General features: G+C 44.6%; 1 protein-coding gene across 1 annotated transcript in view; it reads right to left on the reverse strand.

Annotated features, from left to right (window-relative positions):
• The window catches only part of TRIM44 (tripartite motif containing 44), an 89514-nt gene that overhangs the window by 41015 nt on the left and 25667 nt on the right, over positions 1-22832 (reverse strand). The window contains exons 3-4 of the mRNA XM_065404181.1: positions 11715-11954; positions 6889-6908 (exon numbers count right to left, since the gene is read on the reverse strand). Coding sequence (XP_065260253.1) covers positions 6889-6908; positions 11715-11954 — 260 coding nt within the window. The remainder of the gene's footprint in view (positions 1-6888; positions 6909-11714; positions 11955-22832) is intronic.

Raw genomic sequence — 22832 nt, forward strand, 5'->3', positions numbered from 1 at the left:
GAATGTGTTTTATGCTACATATGCCATGTAACATATCTCAAAGGTTATGATCTACTGAATCTATTAATCCTATTTGTATGCATATATCATTTTTGTATTCGAAGTTATGAATATTGGCTGTGTACTGGCATGATTTCTAAATAACCTTAGTAGAGCATTTGGTCAGTTCCTGGAGAAAGGAATGTTGAAATTAAGTACCTAATCAAGAAACACTTAAAGGACAATGGATCTTGGAATGCTCCAATCTACATAAGAAGTCTACTTGAGGACATTCAAGGTAGCATGTAAACAATGGATGCTACCTGTAAAAACTGTGTGAGTCATGCATGGACATGTGACTTGCCCAGGTGACTCCTAAACTCTATCTTGGAGCTGGATTTTACATAGGAGTGAGGTGGGGATCTCCACCCACAAGAGAAAGTCTATTTAAACCCTTGGGAGACCCCTCCATTTTGTCTTCAGCTGGCTAAAGAGAGAGCCTCTCCACTCCCCAGGATACTTGAAAGAAACTGGAACAAAGGACAGTGTGCAAGGGGTGTGAGTGATTGCTGGACCCAGGCTAAAAGGAGATTAGTCTGTAAAAGGGAGCATTCTGGAACTGGTGAGGATCTTGTCTATATTCAGTTTGATTAGACAGATTTGCACATTTTATTGTATTTTGCTTGGTGACTTACTTGTTCTGTCTGTTACTACTTGGAACCACTTAAATCCTACTTTCCATATTTAATAAAATCACTTTTTACTTATTAATTAACTCAGAGTGTGTATTAATACCTGGGGGGAGGCAAAACAGCTGTGCCTATCTCTTTATCAGTGTTATAGAGGGCGAACAATTTAGGAGTTTACCCTGTGTAAGCTTTATACAGAGTAAAACGGATTTATTTGGGTTTAGACCCCATTGGGAGTTGGGCTGTTTTCAGTGAAGCCTGCAACTTTGGGGCAAGTAATTCAGACCCTGGGTCTTTGCTGGAGCAGACGGGTGTGTCTGGCTCAGCAAGACAGGGTGCTGGGGTCCCGAGCTGGCAGGGAAAGCAGGAGCAGAGGTAGTCTTGGCACATCGGGTGGCAGCTCCCAAGGGGGTTTCTTTGATCCAACCCATCACAGAGTGGTCAGTTCTGGTGCTGGCTTCAGAGACTTTGGAGGAATCTTATTCTAGGTCATACAGCCATTTTTCTTAATAAGTAATTACTGGAGTGCTCCCTGCATAGTGACCCCTTCAGATACACCAGTCTAAACATCCATAAATGGGCACACAGTTACCACATCACCCACATCTCTTTTCCCCAATCCCCCAACCTGAGCCATCATGAATTATGCTCACAGCATTAAACAGATGCAATAAGTGTTACAGAGGCACCATTTAAGATATTCTAGTGTGGACAGGATTCTCTTGGAAGCATGCTGAAACTTACAAAATAAAAAGCATTGCAATTAGCAAGCTGTTATGCTCTGAAAATCAATTACTGCTTGGGTTTTGTTAGAGACAGAGCTCACATAAAGTAGCCCCACTTTTCATCCTACTGAGGGAAAGAGAGGAGAGGGGAAAAAAGATCCTGCTCACCCTACACTGCTGAAGTGTGGTAGGTGAGTTTCTTTACGTCAGTCCTACACGGGTATTTGAAGGTCTCTCAGAATAATAAATGGTTCCACTCTCACATGCTCTCTGCTTCCCTAGTATCACAGCCATATGCCTGGGCTTACGAGGAAGCCCACCGAAATGAAGGTAATGCAACAACCAAGCAATGAATTCATAACAGCAGAGAAATAAAATGGCTGCATTAGCATTCCTGCTCAGAGTGCAATGAACTGATCACTTTATGGAGCACACTTTGTGTGTCAGAGCAACTCACAGCAGACAAGAAAAAACAAAAGCTTTCTAACAAGACACCTACTGTCCAAGTCACAAATATAGACACTGTCTTTTTGTCAACCCACTCCCACAAAAATGTTAATCTTATTTAAATACTATGGGCCTGCTTTTCCTCTCAATTATACCCTCTCAGTTCCATTTAACTCACTGGAGTTGTACTGGGACAAGGGCACTATGAAGAGAATCTGGCCCTATATTGCTAGTATGCAGAAGGCTCTCTGAAGAGAGAGAGGCCGTAATTTTAAAGCATAACCAGGGCTAGCCCTGCATATGGAGCTCTGAACAGACGTATTAAGGGGGCATATTCTAGCAACTGTGAACCTTAAGGCTATTACTTAGTTTCCTAACACCTAGTGCCAGTTTTGTATTACAGTTATATTCCTAAAGCAAGGCTAGCTTATGTAAGGGGCAGGAGAAGTTGTAAGGGTATTATATGGAGCCTGGAAGCCTTGGTAGTGTCATCTGACATACAAAATTTAAGGCAAATAATTTTATCTGATGGGCAAATAAAATGCCATTTGCTTTTTCATCATCATGCTAAGGGTGGGCGATTAGATTTTGTGTTTAGGCTGGAAATTTTTTATGACAGTTTCATACTGTGCAATACTTCACCTCCAGATCAGGCAGAAGGAGGATAAGAAACCCACCTGAATTGAAAGAACCAGGAATAGCAGGAAGAAGATGGAAAATTGCTGTCCGCTTTACGAGTCTGCCCTCGGCAAAAACCCTCTTAAAAATGACTAAGCACTGTTAAACCTCCATCTCCATGCACATCAATACGCCCCCGCCCAAACAAGTTCTAATCAGAGAGAGACGAATAAGGGCAGATGGAAAGACAATGGACAACTACTCCCTAGTGGCAAAGCGGGCTATTAACTCAAAATTGTTCTATGTAAGGTGAGCAGATTGTTCCTGTTTATAATTTACTCTTCTTCTGGGATCCTGTTAATATCTCTTTACTGTCACTGAGATAGCTTTAGTAAAGCTAGGGCTCCGATGGCTGTAGGGTTGGATGGGTGCCCAAAGTAACTCTGAAGCTCTTCCTTTATTCATCACATTGAACAGTATTTGTAAATGATGCAGGAATAAGAACCTATGATCATAAAAGTGCATGAGAAAATTACTGTCCAATATTGCTACAGTGTAAGTGAGCTATGTGCAGACTCCATACAGCATACACACTACTATGGTAGGGTGCAAGCTTCGTTTTGTGCATGTTTGCTTTACATCACTCTTCACTTTCATCAGGGATTTCACTCACTGCTGTTTAGAATAATGATGGGTTATATTCTGAATCCTAGGATATGAGCAGCATAGAAAGCCTTGTAGCTCAGCTATTGCAAAGCACAGCACCCAGAGTACCTGATACTAGTACTGCATATATGGAAGGTGAAGTGGCTAAAGAAAGCATGGATGTGATATAAGGTACTAAGCCATTTGTTACAAAACGGAGGCTTGGAGGTAAGTGGGAAGGGCGAAGTCACGAGGAGACATTTAGCCCAGAGAAATGGCATTTTAAATTTCCACTGGAAACAGAGCATGAGCAAAATGCAAACCCCATTCAGCAGGGAAGGCAACAGTAGAGAGGCAGAGAAAGGAAATTTTGGCAAGGACACCAATGCAAATTCCTCCTCTTACAAAGAGGGCCATGAAATTTTTAAGAGTGGTAGCCGTGTTAGTCTGTATCAGCAAAAACAACGAGGAGTCCTTGTGGCACCTTAGAGATTAACAAATTTATTTGGGCATAAGCTTTCGTGGGCTAAAACCCACTTCATAGATGCAACTGATGAAGTGGGTTTTAGCCCACAAAAGCTTATGCCCAAATAAATTTGTTAGTCTCTAAGGTGCCACAACGACTCCTCTTTTCTTTGATGAAATTTTTAATATCCACAAAGAACATGGATAAAGTCCTTTTAAAAATCAAACACACATGTGAACTTGTACATGGGCTAGATTAAGGCAGTCTAGCCCCTAGGAATACCCTTATATGGAGGCCTTGACAGTCCTGTCACTCTTTAACTGGGGTGGTAGTGGAAAGGGCCACCCATACAATAGCTGAGACCTCTCTTCACCACCACTACTCTTTGGACAAGCTGAGGCCTCTCCTACTCCCTGGGCCACCACATAAGAACGGCCATATTGGGTCACACCAATGGTCCATCTAGCCCAGTATCCTGTCTTCTGACACCAGCTGGTGCTGACACTCCAGAGGGAATGAACAGAACAGACAATTATCAAGTGATCCATCTCCTGTCGTCCAGTCCCAGTGTCTGGCAGTCAGAGGCTTAGGGACACCCAGGGCATGGGTTTGCATCCCTGACCATCTTGACAACCATTGATGGACCTATCCGTCACGAACTTATCTAATTCTTTTTTTAACCCAGTTATTCTTGTGGCTCTGCTTCAGTGGTCTAGGTGGCCTTTGATGCTGCTTCTTCTCCCTCTGCTGGAGTAGACAGACTCATGGCCAGCTGCCTCAATCTATGCACAAGGTCTCATTTACTCCATGGCACACTGGACCTAAAATCTGCTTCAGGGTCCCTTGACTCTGCAGCAGCTTCAGATGTGTTGAAAGAATTGAGGTTTTTATTAACCAGACAATAATCAGCACAGTAACCCCTGGGCTATTCTGATATTAAAGTCAATTCTACACGTTTTCCACATTTTCAGTGCACCACAGTGCAGCCATAGTTTTTTTGGGTTATTAACACCGTTGAGAAAGAATGTGAACACTGCATGGAATGGTCTAATAACAACTGGCACAACATTACTTGCCCTGGGCTCCAGGCAATCCAAGCTGGTGCAAGAATTAGAATAGCAATTCATAGTGTTATTTTTAACTATACTCCCCCCTTTAGAGAAGCGTTGTTGCCTCTCCTGATCTCTCTCTTACATTAAGCTGCATTCCAAAATTGTTATCAACACCTTTGTCAACAAGATGCAGTGGGCTTTCAGCGATGGTGAAGAGAATGTCATAAATGAATGAATAAGAACAGCAACAATTGGCACCGAAGTGTTAGTTACAACAGATCCAGTCAGACAGAAGCTCAGCATAAACACACTAATCAGTACCAGTGAGTACACCAGTGCATCTCCATGGAGGCAGCAACGCATCACTGGGTTCTAACAACTTAACACCGTTTGTTACCTACTGGCTACAATCTTGAAATGACACTAACCCATCTGCAGCCAGACCAAAAGTCCCACACTAATAGAACATGAAGACCTGCTTTACCTCTATCATCCCATTACCTTAAGCTGTTCATTCTTACCATACTCCCCAATTCAGCCCATCCACAGAGAGTCAATTGTTCATTTAGGATCCTACATATGTAGAATGCTACAAGTCTTTTGAAGACTATTAGCATACATGTAACACTTTCCTGAGTGTCAATGAACTGGCAGTCTGTAAAATACCAATATCCTTAAAGGCGTAGGAATGCCAAGTGCCCCATACAGAATTAAACCAGACACCCCGTATGCAGAACAAAATGGAGCCATGGGGGGGAAAAGAAAGGGAAGGCAAGAAGAGGAAGACTTAGAACAAGCCATATCAGCCTGCACTAACTAGGGCTGTCTAAAATAAAGAATGTTAATCGAGAAAACAGGACTTTCTAAGGGTTGCATCTGACATTGTCCAGATGTTTCCCCATTTCCTAGATTCTGCCCTGCAGGTGGGTCTGCGCAAAAGAATGCTGTAATCAGAAAAACAAGAAGCACAACATACCAAAAAAAAGTTATAAGGCAGTCCAAAACAGGTCCTAAAAAGACACAATGTAATTGGAGTTCAGTAGCTCGGGCACCCAAGCGAAACCCACACAGAAAGCAAAAATTTGCAGGCCGATTACAATTTTTGGACATTTATTTGGATAGTAAGAATATTCAGAGTTGTGATAGTAAGGATTAAAGAAATAACTAAGTTTTGGAAAGGTTATAAACCCTCACGTTTTGGGACATAAGACCACTTCTAACTAATGGGGGGTAGTAAGAAACTTTCCTTGTTAGGGCAATGAGTTTGTTATTTCATAATTGCTTTCTGAAGTTTCTTGTACCTTTCTCTGGCCACTGTTGAAAACATGATAATGGACCAACCCCTACATTCAACAATTCACTTCCCCCCTTCTTTCTAATTCTTGGATTTAATATTTCAGCATGCATGTATTTTCTCATTTTAAGAAGGTAAATATATTTAATTTAGGACTGAATAAGAGTTACATAATGTAACAGTAACCACAGTGGTCAGCATCCACTGATTCTCATTGTACTTGTTCACCTCTGTAACATGAGATTAAAGGAGATTGGGCCCCTTCAATTTACTTTATCCCACAACAAAGTGAGAAGTTCGTCTGCAACAATGGCCACAAGCCAAGCATAAACTCAAGTTTTCCTGCTCCAAAAGCACAAGCCCCTACTCAACCAAAGCTAAAAGGAGAATCTCTGTGAAAAGTATAGTGTTTATGACATTCAGTCTAGCAGGTCTGATCCTTCTTGTAAAGGGTGGTGGTGCACACATTCATATTCTTTAAAACTGCTTTATAGTTAGGTAGTTTTACATTGCAATGGATTGGGTAAGGCCAGGAACGACAGCTTCTTTTACAGTCACTGAGCTTTAATAAATTTTTGCCCTGCCTGGATTGCTACAGAAACAAAATTATATTATATTAAAACTGGTTCTAAAACAAATACTAAGCCAAATCCAGGTATACCTGGAGCTAACGGGAGCTGCCGGTGTTAAGGATCCCTGAATATCAAGCCATGTATTTAGAGAGCTTAACTATGGTGTTAGCTGCCTGACTTTAGGAACCTAAGTTTGAATATTCTGACAGAAGAGTCTTGCCTAAGACTGTGGAGGGAGTCAGAGGCACAACTAGGACTAGACTTCTAGTGTTCCTGGATTTCAGTCCCACGATCAGTCCACTGGACTATGCTGCTTCTCACAATCTTTAGTCTAAAGACATATTGCTTTTCAAATGGAATTTCAGACATTACAGACGAGCAGAAAAATGAAGTACTCTTACCTGGGTTCCTCATCGTTGCTCTGCAGGAAAAACAAAAACAAAAGCAGTGTTGGGTTCAGCACTTTGAAAACTGTTTTTTCAGATACAAGCAAACATTTTTGTAAGCTATTTACTATTGCACAGGCACATTCAGGGCTGGCTGTCTTTAAAGGCAGGAATGTGTTTATACTCCAACAGCTGAGGTCATCATGATCACATTTAAAAGTCACAGGCTTGGCTTCACCAGCGATCAAGAGGGATAGGTCATTGTTTATTATAAAGCCTACGTAGCCCAATATCTTGCAGCAGTACGCAATCACATCAACTTCCAATACAGTTGAAATATTTTCACATCCTTTAGGCCCCATTTTCCTCCCACTTGCACCAAAGGAGAATCAGGCTCAATGCAATCCCTTTGTGATAACACCATCCTGTTACCTGCTACGCAGACAGGTTGATCAGATATCCAGTATGTGTGGGAGCAGACGGTGTGTAAATGCACAAGGGCCTAACATTACCTAGCATCTGATAGTCTACATTTATATATACATAGGGGAGTTTAAATAGTAACTGCATATAAAGCAAAACAGGCTGGGCTTGATTTGCAGTTCACATACACTGGTAAATAAGAAATAGCTCCACTGAAGTCAATGAAAGTACACAGATGTAAAACTGGTGCAAGAAGGAATCAGTCAGTCTTCATTGAAGCTATTCATTCAGTACAGAGCAGTAAAACCATTTACATCAGATGTTAATACAGCATGAGCACTGCAATTACATCAGTCACAAATTCCATGCAAATTGCAGCATTTCCACAATAGGGATATACAAACAACACTCCCATTCCACTGCCTTCCCCTAGGGAAAAGCAAAAGAAAAGAGCTATGTTAAGCAAGCTTTGATTTCTGATTGCTTGGACAGTCTGATATAGAATATTATATAAACCAGAGTAGTCATGCAATTTCATGATTTTCATAACTAGGCAACTACATATCTACAGCATACCTCAATACATCTTTAAATACTTAAATCATTTGCCTTATAGAACACCTGACACCTGATGGACAAAAACTTGACATTACCTTAGATAATTATAAAGGAGAAAATTATCTGTAAGCAAAGCTAAGGACATATGCACAAGTGGCAATTGTGTGGACTGTCATCTGCCCCAAGTCAAGTCATTATTCTGCATCCCATCAGAAATGTTTCCACATCAACCATCCACCATAGCAAAGAATCATGGTCACATTTGGTTGCTCACCCCAGTATCTTTCACCTGCGTATCTGAGGTCAGTAACCAACCGCCCATCTGCTGAAGCAGACTTTGGTTTGTTCTTGCTGCACCCAAGACTGACATGTACCAATCAGTCTTCCAACCACAGACAGAGAAAAGTTTAAGGGCCATGGTCAGGCTAAAAGCACAGTCAGGCTTTTAAAAAATATGTTTTTTTCCCTAAGTTACTAATCTAACCTTAGATTAAGAGAATTCCAAACAGTTTGATTTACTTTTCTTGTTACTTATTGAGCTATTTCTCTAGTTCCTTTCATTTCTCTCAGCTTGGACCTTCACTTCTGTTTATAGTCAGGTCTAATTCTGCTCTCCAGATTTACTTCAGTGTAAGTGACATCACAATTGGGTTTCTAATCAATTTCACTTTTAGGTTTTCAGGTACCAACACTAGGCTGCAAGTTCCACAGGGCCAGGCTTATTCATTTAGAGAAAACACCTCATTTCCTCCCCCACACCAACTTTCCACTGGAATTTTGAAAATTCTACAAAACCATATTTATTTACAAAAGAATAATGAGGAGTTGACTGTTCACTTTGAATTCTACAACTAAGCACGGAGACTCCAGACACAAATTAATTCACAACCCTACCAGAAGGCATGCTGTTCCATCAGTGAATCCAAATTTCAGTTTCCGGCACACAGTGGGACAACTCAACCTCAGGTGTAACGGCACTGAAGTTAAAGGATTCCAAACACGGATTGATTTGCTCCATGGTTTCTAAAGTAGGGGGTTAAATTCTGCCCTTGGTGAGGCAGTTGACTCCACTAGGGTTGTACAATTGTAACCAAGAACAGAATTTGTTTTTTTAGACTTGATTCAATCACTGCCTTGCACTTGATGTAGTCATATACAATTATACCAAGGAATGCAAAGAGGGTACAAGATTACCAAAGCAGATCAGTAGCACTCTTACATCTATTTTGCCATCACTGTGCTTGGGGCAAAGATGGCTTCAAGCTTTCTTTGAGTTCCCTGTGTTCTGGGCTTGGCAGAGCTCTGTCTGGCCCTCAGAAAAACTACACTAGCCTCAGGGTTACTCTAACCTTTCTAATGTGCACTCTGTTTCCCCTGGCTCCCAGGAAGGAGAGAATAGCCAGAAAAGAACTTGCTCCAGCCACATTTCCCAGTTCAATTTCCCAGCTGGGTCTGCCTGCTATTGCAGTGCTATAGCAGGCTGGGAGCCCCCCCGAAATCCCAGCATTATTTAGGAGTCTTGTTATGTTGTAAGAGCAGTGTAAAGGGGCCTTAGTGTAACTGAAAATTGGACCCACTTTGCACAGTTGGAATGCACAAAGTTCAAGCCAGTGGTGACTCAAATTCAAGACAGTGATCTGTAAACAGGGACTGGTATCAAAGCAATTATTTATATTGCAGTAATGCTCCAGTTATGTACCAGGACCCCATTGTGCTAGGTGGAGATTCTTCAAAGCTTGGTTCAGAGGAAGCATCAGAGGTGAAACCAAGACACCTTAACAGTTAGACTCATACAAAATTCTCATTTTAAGACCTTCACTTTAAGTGCACAACCTCTTGGTACCAGTGTCAAAATGGCTAGTGTCACGATTTAGCAACACTCTTCTCTCACTGCTGGAGAAAAATAATCTCTTCATGGTACCACTGCTGTAGGCACTTCGGTGGCAGTTCACTGAATAATGTGAAAGCAGATTCTAGTGCAGGGATTCCCAAACTCGGTTCGCGGCTTGTTCAGGGTAAGCCCCTGGCGGGCCCCGAGACGCTTTGTTTACCTGAGCGTCCGCAGGTACGGCCGCTCGCACTCCCAGTGGCCGCGGTTCACTGTTCCTGGCCAATGGGAGCTGCAGGAAGTGATGGCCCGGCCCGCGCTGCTTCCCGCAGCTCCCATTGGCCGGGAACAGCAAACCGCAGCCACTGGGAGCTGTGAGTGGCCGTACCTGCGGACGCTCAGGTAAACAAAGTGTCTTGGGGCCCGCCAGGGGCTTACCCTGAACAAGCCACGAACCGTGTTTGGGAATCCCTGCACTAGTGGTACCAACAGCGAAAGATTGCTGATTCAACTCAGCTATCAGAGTGTCTTCAGTTCCCTTTACATTACAGGTGCAATTGCATCAAAAGAGATTGAGCAGAATTAATTTGTTCCTAGAGCATCACAAAAAGTTCAAGTTTTAGTTCTTGACCTACTGGGATTCTTTCCAACCTGAGTTTCTTAAATTCATCCCTGCTGTAACTCCAGGGAAGTAGCTACAGTTTCACCAGGGCTGAATTTCAACCACTGTCTATGAAGAGGATTAAAAGAAAACTTATGTGAATTAAAACCATACATCTTTAAACTGCAAACCTGTATTCCCATATGTGGGCCTTATAAAGGTGTTCAACATTAGATTACAAACTCTTTGGGGCAGGGACTCTCTCTTACTAAACATACAGTGCCTAGCACAAAGGGGTTCTGATCTTGGTTGGGGCCTTTGGTCGATACTGTAACAAAAGCAACATAATTCCACATTGATGTACACACCTACCTAGGAGCCCAGATGTGAAGAATGGGCTTCCCTTAGCAGGCATATATCAAGTTACCATATCATTATATAGTCTAAACAGTTACAGGAATTTCATTCACCATGTAATGAATACCTCAAAAAAGCTAGTGTTTTATGAAGCTTTTACAGTGCTGAAGACAGAGGAAGCATAAATTGATGGGTAAAGTGATAGACAAGGGAGAGGCAAATTGGTTTGGGGAAAAACAAAAGCAAACAAAAAACCCACTACAGGCTTTTAGAACTGAAGCTGTACACATTTGAAGCGTTTGAATATGCTTCCCTTTCCCTGCCCCAACCATAATCCCCCCTGCCCTGCCCCCCCATCTTTGCACTTCGGGATTCAAATGAGGACTAGAAGCAGAAATGCCAGTTACATGAGATTTTTTTAGTTAGGTGTGCACACGCAAGGAGTTTGGCTATAGATGAATTTTGGGTGGCTGTTTATCCAATCCCAAACTCAGAACCCAGGTAGGGGGAGAAGAGTGCTGATCAGACACAGATGCTGTGAGATCTACATGTAGTTTAAGAACCAAGGATGGAATATCACTGTCCTAGGTGTTTCATTTTCCCAGGAACGCACATGCACTATTATATCTACAACAGTCCTGCCCTGCTATGCAAAAAATGGGTATCCCGGGTGGAGTGGTGAGGGTGAGGGCAGGCTGGCTGGCTATTATAACCCTGAAGCTCACCACTTGTTAGCCATCTTACAAGAATGTTAAAGCATTCTCTAGATGTTTTATGAAGCAATAGCACACTTCAAAAAATTACAACTGCAGTACACTAGAAATCCACTATTAAGTGGTTACAGGCATTTGGCTTTGTGCCCCTTTAACCACTTAAAGAATGTGGGTATTCAATATGACCGCACAACTCATCCTGCACTATTACATGCATCTTGGCTTATCACGTCAAACATTTAGTGGCATTTGTGGGCATCTTTAATGTTGACATATGCAACAGGGGAGACTTCTTTCCTGCATCCATCACAATGTTGTGTTGCCTCCTGCCATAATCATTTCATCTGCTCTTAGTTTTTACCTCAGGCTTGAGCAGGGCTAACTCATTGAAGGTGTTCAGCTGCCTTCTGATCTCTGCCATCTCAGTCATCAGCTTTGCCATGTGGACGTTGATTTCCGCCAGCACCTCTGTCACATGAGCAGTGGCCACTGCTTCCTGGAGGTCCACTAGGTGGAGAGCTTTCCGTTCCTCCTCACAAACCAGCCGCCGTACAGTGTCAAACTCCTGCTGAACACACAGTTTCATCTCACTCCGAGTCACCTGCAGATCACACACATGGGAGAGAACGTTGCTTGTTAGAGAACAGCTTTATAGTGCAAGAGTCTGAGCTATCACCCTTTCAGTGATTGTTTGGAAGCAGGCAAAGCACTGAACTGTTCCCTGCTCCCCAGGCATCTGAGAATCTCTTCTCCATTGCTGCACCTGTTTGTCCCAAAACAAAATTCTATTACAAAATATTTCCAGAAGAGCCCCATTCCTTCAAATTAGGAGTCATCGTTCTCCTCCTTCAAGTGAATCTCTGATCGCCATCTGTACATGGAGTTCGTTCCCCACATAGAAAGGATGACAGCTAGGCTATTTTTGTTGCCACTCCAGCAGCAGCGTAACTCTCCCTCACATTTCTGTACAGCCTTCAATACCCCTAACTCTCAGGTTGCTCCCAAGTCTACGCTTCCAGCCTAGCGGCATGAAATGTAGAGGTCTGGCTCTATATTTAAACAGGAGATTCTGCGCAGCAAAGAGCCTGCATTAATCCCTGTAAGCTAAATGATGGATGGATTCAGAGGTGTGGTGAGTCAAAGCTAAACATACTTAATAAACCTGAAAAGATCAATTACCTGATAGGAAGTGGGACATTATCTCATTTACCAAAGATTAGGATAAAGCAGTTAAAATAATTTTACTTTATTGAAATTACTTTAACTTGGAAGGTCTCAAAATTGGCATAAGACAGACTCGAGATAAACAAAAGGTTTGCTACTGCAGCAAGGTGAAGGACCCAACAGTTAACAACAAAACTATCTGCCCACGTCAGTACACTTCACAGCACTTTGTCTGAGGGCTTATCTATACTACGGGCCGGATTGACAGGCAGCGATCGATCCAGCGGTGGTCAAGTTATCGTGTCTAGTATAGACACGATAAATCGACCGCTCATCGCTCTAGCGTCGACTCCAGTACTCCACCTCAACGAGAAGTGCAAGGGGAATCGACACACCACAGTGAAGATACCGCGGTAGAGTAGATCTAAGTACGTCGACTTCAGCTACGTTCTTAACATAGCTGAAGTTGCGTAACTTAGATCAATCCTCTCCACCCCCCCGTAGTGTAGACCAGCCCTTAGGCTTGGTCTGTTCTACAGACTTACGCTGGTACAACTATGTTGCTCAGGGGTGTGGAAAGTCCATATCCCTGAGTGATGCAGTTACACCAGGTATAGACAGGGCTAGGTCGATGGGAGAGCTTTTCCCGCTGACATAGCTACTGCCTCTCAGGGAGAAGCTCTCCTGTCGGCGTAGGTAGTCTCTTCACTAAGGCTATGTCTACACTACCACTTATGTCAGCAAAACTTATGTCGCTTAGGGATATGAATATTCTACTTCCCTAAGCGACATAAATTATGCCGGCATAAGAAGTAGTATGCACAGCGCTATGTTGGTGGAAAGCTTCTCCTGCCGACACTGCCACCGCCACTCATTGGGGGTAGATTTATGTCTACAGGAGAACTCTCTCCCATCAGCACAGAGCAGCTACAAGAGAGATTTTACAGCGACGCAACTGCATCAGTACATCTGCACCAAAGTAAGCTCTCTAGTGTAGACATAGCCTAAGTGCTACAGTGGTGCAGCAGCATCACTGCAGCGTTGGATGTGCAGATAAGCCCTTAGTTGCGCAAGTGGTACTGGATGAACATGTCAGTTTTGTTCACTGGACTCTTCAAAGAAGATGTAGAGGAGATACATTGCACATAGTTTTCCCTGTAGTTCCTCTAGGATATGGATATCAAAGAAGGGCCACACCAATTAAGTAAAGAAATTGGAACTAGATCATTCACTGCCACAGTATCCTTCTGTTTATGAACTTCAAGTAATTTTCTCTCTCTACTATAATTATCAGCCTGGCAAAGAAAGTCCTGCAAATATACAATCCTGGCATTAGATTTACTGTTCATCCTTTGCCATGATGATTATTGATGAATAGACTAATGATTTTACTTACTAAATCCCAACGCTGGTGCATGGTCTACACTGCCACTTTACAGCGCTGAAACTTGGGCCTTGGCTACACTTGCGAGTTACAGCGCTGTAAAGCCGCCCCCAGCGCTGTAGCTCACACTGGCAAGGCATTTGCAGCGCTGCATCTCCGTGGCTGCAGCGCTGCATCTCCGTGGCTGCAGCGCTGCATCTCCGTGGCTGCAGCGCTGCATCTCCGTGGCTGCAGCGCTGCATCTCCGTGGCTGCAGCGCTGCATCTCCGTGGCTGCAGCGCTGCATCTCCGTGGCTGCAGCGCTGCATCTCCGTGGCTGCAGCGCTGCATCTCCGTGGCTGCAGCGCTGCATGTACTCCACGTCCCCGAGAGGAATAGCATGTATTGCGCTGCTCCTGCAGCGCTGCGGCGCCAGTGTGGCCGCCCAATGCGCTGTGACTGGCCTTCAGAAGTAGTATCGGCAGTATCCCAGTTCGGCAGTATCCCACAATGCCTGTTCTAGCCACTCTGGTCATCAGTACAAACTCTACTGCCCTGGCCTCAGGTAACCAACCATGTGACCCACCCTTTACAGTCCCCGGGAATTTCAAAAATCCCCTTCCCGTTTGCTCAGCCCGGCATGGCATGCTATCAGCGAATCTTTCCAGGTGACCATGCCTCCACGCGCCAAGCGAGCCCCAGCATGGAGCAATGGCAAGTTGCTGGACCTCATCAGTGTTTGGGGGGAGGAAGCTGTACAGTCCCAGCTGCGCTCCAGCTGTAGGAATTACGATACCTTCGGGAAGGTATCAAAGGACATGATGGAAAGGGGCCATGACCGGGACGCCCTGCAGTGCAGGATTAAAGTGAAGGAGCTGCGGAGTGCCTACCGCAAAGCCCGCGACGCAAACGGCCGCTCGGGTGCTCCCCCCCGCGACCTGCCGATTCTACAAAGAGCTGGATGCAATACTTGGGGTTACCCCCACCTCCACTCCGAGCACCACCATGGACACTTCAGAGCTGGTGGGGGGGAGGAGGAGGAGGAGGAAAACGGGAGTGAGGGAGGTGGGCCGGATGGAGACACCCCGGAATCCCTGAAGCCATGCAGCCAGGAGCTCTTCTCGAGCCAGGAGGAAGGTAGCCAGTCGCAGCGGCCGGTACTTGGTGGAGGACAAACAGAAGAGCAGGTTCCCGGTAAGCGGTTTTTATTTCGGGAAGGAATTTTTTCGGTGCGGGCTCTTTGGGAGAGGAGGGTTAGGGCTGCATGCATGCCTACATGAGGAATAGTGCATTGATGTGGTTTATCACATCGCGGTAATCGGCCTCGGTAATCTCTTCGAATGTCTCATCCAGAACGTGTACAATGCGCTTGCGCAGGTTTATCAGGAGAGCCACCGTGGTCCTTGTCCCAGCCAGGCTAACGTGTCCGCGCCACTGTGCCGCGAGGGGACCATTGCTGCACACAGGCAAGCTGCATATGGGCCAGGGCGGAAGCCGCATTGCAGTAGAAGACCCTCCCTTGCTTCCCAGGTCACCCTCAGCAGCGAGATATCGTCCAGGACGAAGTCCTGTGGAAAATGTTGGGACAGTGTTCAGTGTAGGTGCCCCCTGAAGCTGTTGGCTCTCCCCAAGGCACAGAAACCCAGAGGACAGTGCAGCCCTGAAACAATCAGTCCCCCTTACTCACCATTTTGAGGCTCCCGTGGGATGTGTGTGCTCTGTTTCGGATGGGAAAATTATGCTATTGTGTAGACTCTGTGTGTTTTCTACTCCTTAAGTGCGGGAGGGAATCATTACTCTGTCTGGTATAAACAATGCTGCCTCTGTTAAAATGTTGCATTTTGCCTATACAGCAGCATCAACCTTGAGACCTCAGCCGTCCCTCTTATCGCCTGCTCAGAGACTGTAAAGACTCAGGAAGAGACCGCAAAAAAGCAAAGAAGACTGCCGCATCACTTCTTGCAGCATATCTATTAAAGAGAATGAGAAAGCACAGAACTGGAGGGAGAGAGAAAACAGGATCCGCCAGGAAAACGCAGTGCACTGGCGGCAAAGCACGGATCGGCTCATAAGCATCCTGGAGCGCCAAGCAGACGCTATCCAGGAGCTCGTAGCCATGCAGAAGGAGCAGTACCGCAAACGCCACCCCACCTACAGCCCTTGTCCCAAAACTCTTTCCGTTGTGCCCCAGTCACCTCCAACCCACTTTCCTCAACTTCCGTGTTCTTCACGCCACCAGCTGCCTCCAACACCAGTATCTTCACCACCCAGCCCTGAAAACCATGACTCTTACCCTCTGCACTCAACTCCCATCACCATGCAGTATAGCTATCCTGAAGTGCAGCACTCACTGCACAGCACACCAGACAGGACATACGCGAATCTGTGACTGTACCGTTCCCCACTCCACCCCCTTGTTTCTTTTCAATAAATGGATTTTTTGGCTTTGAAAACATTCTTTATTAATTGCATAAAGTAAAAGACTCCTTAGCCCAGGAAATAAACAGGCACTGCAAGTCTGCTTGTCTGCTTAGCAAACACTGATTCCTAAAGATTGGAACTACTGCACTTCACTCCCCTGCAGGGCACCAGATAACACTGCTGGTTTTCAGCCTCAAGTTGCTCCCTCAAGGCATCCCTAATCCTTGCAGCTTTGGGCTGGGCCCCTGTAATAGCCCTGCTCTCTGGCTGTGCAAATTCAGCCTCCAGGTGTTAAACCTCGGAGGTCCATGCCTGAGTGAAGCTTTCACCCTTCCCTTCACAAATATTATGGAGGGCACAGCATGCGGATATAACTGCGGGGATGCTGTTTTCAGCCAAGTCCAGCTTCCCATACAGAGATCGCCAGCAGCCCTTTAAACGGCCAAAGGCACACTCCACAGTCATTCGGCACCGGCTCAGCCTGTAGTTGAACCGTTCCTTGCTGCTGTCAAGGCTCCCTGTGTAGGGTTTCATGAGCCACGGCATTAACAGGTAAGCGGGGTCTTCAAGGATCACAATGGGCATTTCAACTTCCCCTACCGTGATCTTCCGCTCTGGGAAAAAGGTCCCGGCCTGCATCTTCCTGAACAGCCAAGTGTTCCGAAAGATGTGTGCATCATGCACCTTTTCGGGCCAGCCTGTGTTAATGTCAATAAAACGCCCACGGTGATCCACAAGCGCCTGGAGAACCATAAAGAAATACTCCTTCCGATTAACGTACTCGGATCCTAGGTGGGGTGGTGCCAGAATAGGAATGTGCGTCCCGTCTATCGCCCCTCCACAGTTAGGGAACCCCATTTGTGCAAAGCCATCCACTATGTCCTGCACGTTACCCAGAGTCACGGTTCTTCTGAGTAGGATGCGGTTAATGGCCCTGCAAACTTGCATCAACACGATTCCAACGGTCGACTTTCCCACTCCAAACTGGTTTGTGACCGACCGGTAGCTGTATGGAGTTGCCAGCTTCCAGATTGCAATAGCCACCCACTTCTCCACTGGCAGGGCAGCTCTCAATCTCGTGTCCTTGCGCCGCAGGGTGGGGGGCGAGCTCCTCACACAGTCCCATGAAAGTGGCTTTTCTCATCTGAAAGTTCTGCAACTACTGCTCGTCATCCCAGACTTCCATGACGATGTGATCCCACCACTCGGTGCTTGTTTCCCGAGCCCAAAAGCGGCGTTCCACGGTGCTGAGCATGTCCGTGAATGCCACAAGCAATTTCGTGTCATACGCGTTTCGCGGCTCGATAGCATCGTCGGACTCCTCACTCTCACTTTGGATCTTAAGGAATAGTTCAACAGCCAAACGGAACGTGCTGGTGAGATAAGTCAGCATATACCTCAGCAGTTCGGACTCCATTTCCCACAGACAGATCGCGCTGCACAGAAACCGTTGAAAGATGGCGCCAAAGGTGGACGGAAACAAAGGGATTTCTGGGATGCGAAGCGATGCATCACAGGGCGTTGGGACAGGATCCAGAATGCCCCGCACCCATGCCCCCTTCCCACAACCCACGGCACCAGAATGGGAAGAGGTGCTCTGTGGGATAGCTGCCCATAATGCACCGCTCCCAATGGCGCAGCAAATGCTGCAAATGTGGCCACGACAGTGCGCTGGGCAGCTGTCAGTGTGGACAGACTGCAGCGCTTTCCCTACTCAGCTGTACGAAGTCAGGTTTAACTCACAGTGCTGTACATCTGCAAGTGTAGCCAAGGCCTTGCATTGCTCCGGGGTGTGTTTTTTCACACCCCTGAGCGAGAACGTTTCAGTGCTGTAAAGTGGCAGTGTAGACAAGGCCTTAGCCTCTCCCTACATTGACTCAAAAGGCCCTAGCCTACCCTTGAGCGAAAGGATACTTCAGAATCTGATCTGACCACTATGTAAATTGGGAGTAACTCCACTTATGTCAATGAAGTTTCAACCGTGTAAGTGAGTTTAGAATCAGGCTCTTTGTCTGTAAAGGCCCTTAGCACATAACTGGCACCATGTAAATAAATAATAATAAACATTTTTTTAAAAAGACACATTAAGATGACAGCATGAGTCGCAAAACTGAGAACAACAGGAACACATTTGTTATGCTGACAACCCATTTTCACACTCCTCATGTAAAGGTTCTGTTAATCTTGACGAATATCCAGTTTCGTCTGAGCAGGGGCCTGCAACTTAATGCATAAATTCACACTTCCTAAATAGGACGGCTTGCAGGAGCCTTCAGAATATGGCAGTTTTTCCATATGCTTTTTGCTTTAACAGAAAAATTTTCCTTATTCTTTTTTTAAGAAGTTGGAAAAAGACCAATAATGAAAAGCGTCCATTTCAGCCTTTAGGTGCATGTATGAACACTAAGGTCGTCTACATCTAGCACCAAATCAATGCCCAAAGGACTCCCTGTTCTCCACCCTCAAAGGGAAAACCCTCAAACACTTCTTCCACACACCAGAAAGGTTTTTCCTGAGATGACAGTAATAAAATAATAAAGAACAAAGTCATTTGGTTGGGACCTCACTTTTCTAGGTATGATACAAACTCTTAGTAAGACAGACAATCCCTGCCCCCGAGATCTTACAATCTAAATAGACAAGACAAAGGAAGCATTCTCCTCATTTTAGAAAGGGGGAACTGAGGCACAGAGTGATTAAAAGGTCATTTCCCGTTTAGGCACCAAAATAGATGGATTTTAGAGAGCTCAGCATGTTGGGTGCTAAGTTGATCTGAAAGGGAGCTTCTGGATGTTAAGCAGTTTTGAAGATCTGGCCCCAGGTTGTGGGTACTGAGAACTTCAAAAATCTGGACTTAAGTGACTTTACCCAAAGTCGCACTGAAGTCTTTCGCAGAGAAAGGAACTGAACCGAGATTTTTGGAACCTCAGTCCAATGCCTTAACCACAAGACCATACCCTGTGGGAAAATAGTCTTAGATTCAAGTGCAACAAGAGGAGAAGTGAGCTCCAGAGTGAATGGCCCTCCTCTGGGACCAGCCTGCCCCCAGACCTCAGACTTACAAACCAGAAGGCTGTGAGCTCAACTGTGCCAGCTGATCTTAAATGCCAAGTTGGAGCCTGAAAAGGCTGCATCTGCACTGGCAAAACTGGACCCATAGTTCAGCATCAATATTACAACACTGTTGTTCACAATAGTGGATAGCTTACAGTTTGATGCAGTAGCAACAGCACCTGCAGCATTTCTACACTCCAGCCCTCACTACTGTCCCCACCAGCAGTGAATTAGGCATCCAATTTCTCCTAGCACAGGCAAGCTGAGTGGGAGATGATCTCTAAGATACTACAAAAGGTTTTCTTTTCCAACACCATGATTTACCCATGGAGACCAACTGAAAGCACGGACATGGTATAACATGCTCCATGTGAAACCCTGGTCATTAAGCAGGCAGCCACACTCTCACTAGCTGAAGTCTGAGTTACCTTCCCAGGTTGCCCCACAAGGAGTGCATTGCAGTAATGCAATCAGACTCCTTATTTGTCTCACACAGACTTGAATTCAATAAAGAAATTCTTAGCCAAAGGGGGCATGACCTTCCCTCAGAGGGGTATTCAGTAGCTCCTCAGAACAGAGATGGTCTTCATCTGTGCCTTGTGCATCAGCGAGAATACAGTCAGACCTTAACAAAAACTCTGATCTTACGGTCTTCTTTTCTAAATACACTGGGGCCAAGCAGAACGTGTAAGTTAAGATCCCCCTGTTCAGATTGACAGACCTAGCCTAGGAGTTGTACTATGAAGTGTTCTGGAAAGGAAGACATCACTCCATAGCAAAGTCCCTCCAAGATTTTAGGAAACTGAGGTGCAAACGAAAGACAGTTTAAATGGGGACCTAAGACATGTGGGCAGTTTGGAAGTGTAAAAGAACAGATGAATGTTTCAATTACAGTATTACTTCAGGTTAAGATGAAATACAACCTTCTCAAATCCAATAGTTTTCTGAACAATAATTAGACTAAATTACATCACTTTATATTTATAGAGCATCCTTCATCTCAAAGCACTTTCCAAGCATAGATGAATCTAAAAACTTGTCAAGGATTACTCTAATCCACTACCAAAATGCAGTCACTTCTGAAGTCAAACTCAGCAGCTCCTGTTTTATCACTACATAACAAGAGCACTGTGTGCAAGTGAAACTGAAGACGGAATTTAGTTAGGGAGAATTAAATTCCCATTGTTAGAATTTGGCCAGCACACCAAGGTTAATCCCCCTTGGTGATACAAACAGGACGGTTAATGAACACAAGCAAGCAGGACCTCAGCTTTAAATATCTTCTGAAAATGCCAGAATTATGGTTGCCTGTGTATCTAGACCTGGGTGAAGTTTTTTGGCTGAAACTATTTTTTGATAAAAACGCAGATTTGGTGAAACACGTTTTGCAAAGCTGACACACTTTACTGCACACTATTCAAACCCTGCTCCAAAGACAGAATTGTTAATTTTCCTCCTTGGCAACACCCCTCTGAGATGAGGCAGTATTATCTCACACGGGGAAACTGAGGCACAGAACACGTAGGTCAGGATAATCTACTAATAAGGGATGCCCAATCTGAGACAACTAGGACCTGTTTTTTTCAGAGTATATTGCCTCATATAGCATTTTATATGTTCAAAGCACAGCTCCCACTGACTTCACTTGCAACTGTGAGTGCTCAAGACTCCTGCAGATTATACACCAGCGTCACAAGTCAGGCACCCAGAAACTGAGGAACACACAATTAGTGGCCACTTGTGAAAAATCTGGTTTAAGTGACTTGCCCAACATCACATAAGAACTCTGTGGCAGAGGCAGGGATTGTGACACTGGCAAACCAGGTGCCAGCTCATCTCAAAGTCCCCATGCTTCAGTTGAATTCAGCCATGTATTTGTCAGTAATCAGTCTGGCTCATCTCTGTGTTAGCATTGTTAAAACAGGTCTTAGAATTATAAGAATGTGTTTAGACTTTATTGAATGCTTGTGAGTTGCTGCAGGCATTAATCTCACTGATAAGATCTGTATCCCATATGGTAAAGTAATATTTGAGCATTGGCATTTTAAGCCTTTGTAACTGTGTAAATCACCAGACAGGAGAGAGACATTAACTAGTGTGAAATGCTGGTCTCCAACAGAAAGTGTTATGACCTGCCTGACAAGGAAGGCCCCTGGACACCAGATGGACTGAAGTGAAACATTAAAGAGGACAAAAGACTTTGTTGTTTTCTCTCTTCCTGGTTCTGCCCCAATGAAGTCGGGGCAGAACCATCAAGTGAATTCTTGAAAGTGAATTCCTGCCATCAGCTGCGTTTGCAGCTCAAAGCAGAAGGGGGAAATAGAATAAAAACCTCTAATAAGGAGGAACTGCATCTCATTGCTACTTGGATTATGGGGGAAAAGTAGGACAAAGTAAGGAATCACCAGCTGCTTAGCCTGGGTTAGCCCTTTAAGACAACAGAGCATGCTCATTATAGAAGCTTCTTTCACCTTTTGAAAATTTAAGAGTATAACATTTGTGTATATATGTTTACCTGCTGTAACCTTGTAAATAACTTATTTCCTTTTCCTATTAATAAATCTATATATAGTTTATTATAGGATTGGTGACAAGTGTTGTTTTGTGTGAGATCTACAGTGCAATTGACCTGGGGGAAGTGACTGGTCCTTTGGGACTGGAAGTAACCTGAATACTGCTGCGATTCATGGTGTAAGTGACCATCTATCACAAAAGTAGACTTGCCTAGGTGACAAGATAGATTGCGCAATCAAGAGGACTGTCTATGACACCATGTTTAGGCTGTTATAGTGCTTGAGGTGTTCATAATTGATAACTGGTTAGTGAACTCTAAGTATAGAGCTCACCGCCAATCTGGGATTTGTGCCCTGCTTCTTAACAGTCTGCCCCCAAGGTTGCTTGACAGGAACAGAATCCAGTTCTCTAGGACAGCATTCAACTGCCTAAACCATGAGACTCTCCTTTTTATTCCTGCAATCCCCTGCCTCATTCACCATACACCTACTGGCTTCTGCAACAACAAAGCAGGGGGGCCCTACAGACAACAGCCTCCTTTACTATACAATCCTCATCACTCCCCCAAAGCAGCTCCATCACGTGCACTGAATGAAGCTGGGCCTCTGGAAATATAGTTTGTGATCATTTAATTAAAAACTATATCCTAATGCCTATACACAAGGGGGCTGAATTAAGGTTGCACTAAGCAACCTTAATTCTGGCATTTCCTAAATATCAAATGCTTGACTTTGCAAGCGTAATGCTCTTTTAACCTATTTTTGTGTGTGTAATTTTTTTTTTTTTTTTTTTTTTTTTAAAAGCAGAGGAAACTGAAAAAACAAATTCCATAATGTGGAATCATATTGAAAGCCATGTGGGTCATTAGAAGAGTTGGAACCTTTAGATCCACTGCTCACATCACTCCCACATGAGCAAATGGAGTAAATTATAGCAATAGTAGGTTGTCATCCTCTATAAGGA

Source organism: Emys orbicularis, chromosome 4 (genome assembly GCF_028017835.1).
Source record: "Emys orbicularis isolate rEmyOrb1 chromosome 4, rEmyOrb1.hap1, whole genome shotgun sequence".
NCBI classification, from domain to species: Eukaryota; Metazoa; Chordata; order Testudines; family Emydidae; genus Emys; species Emys orbicularis.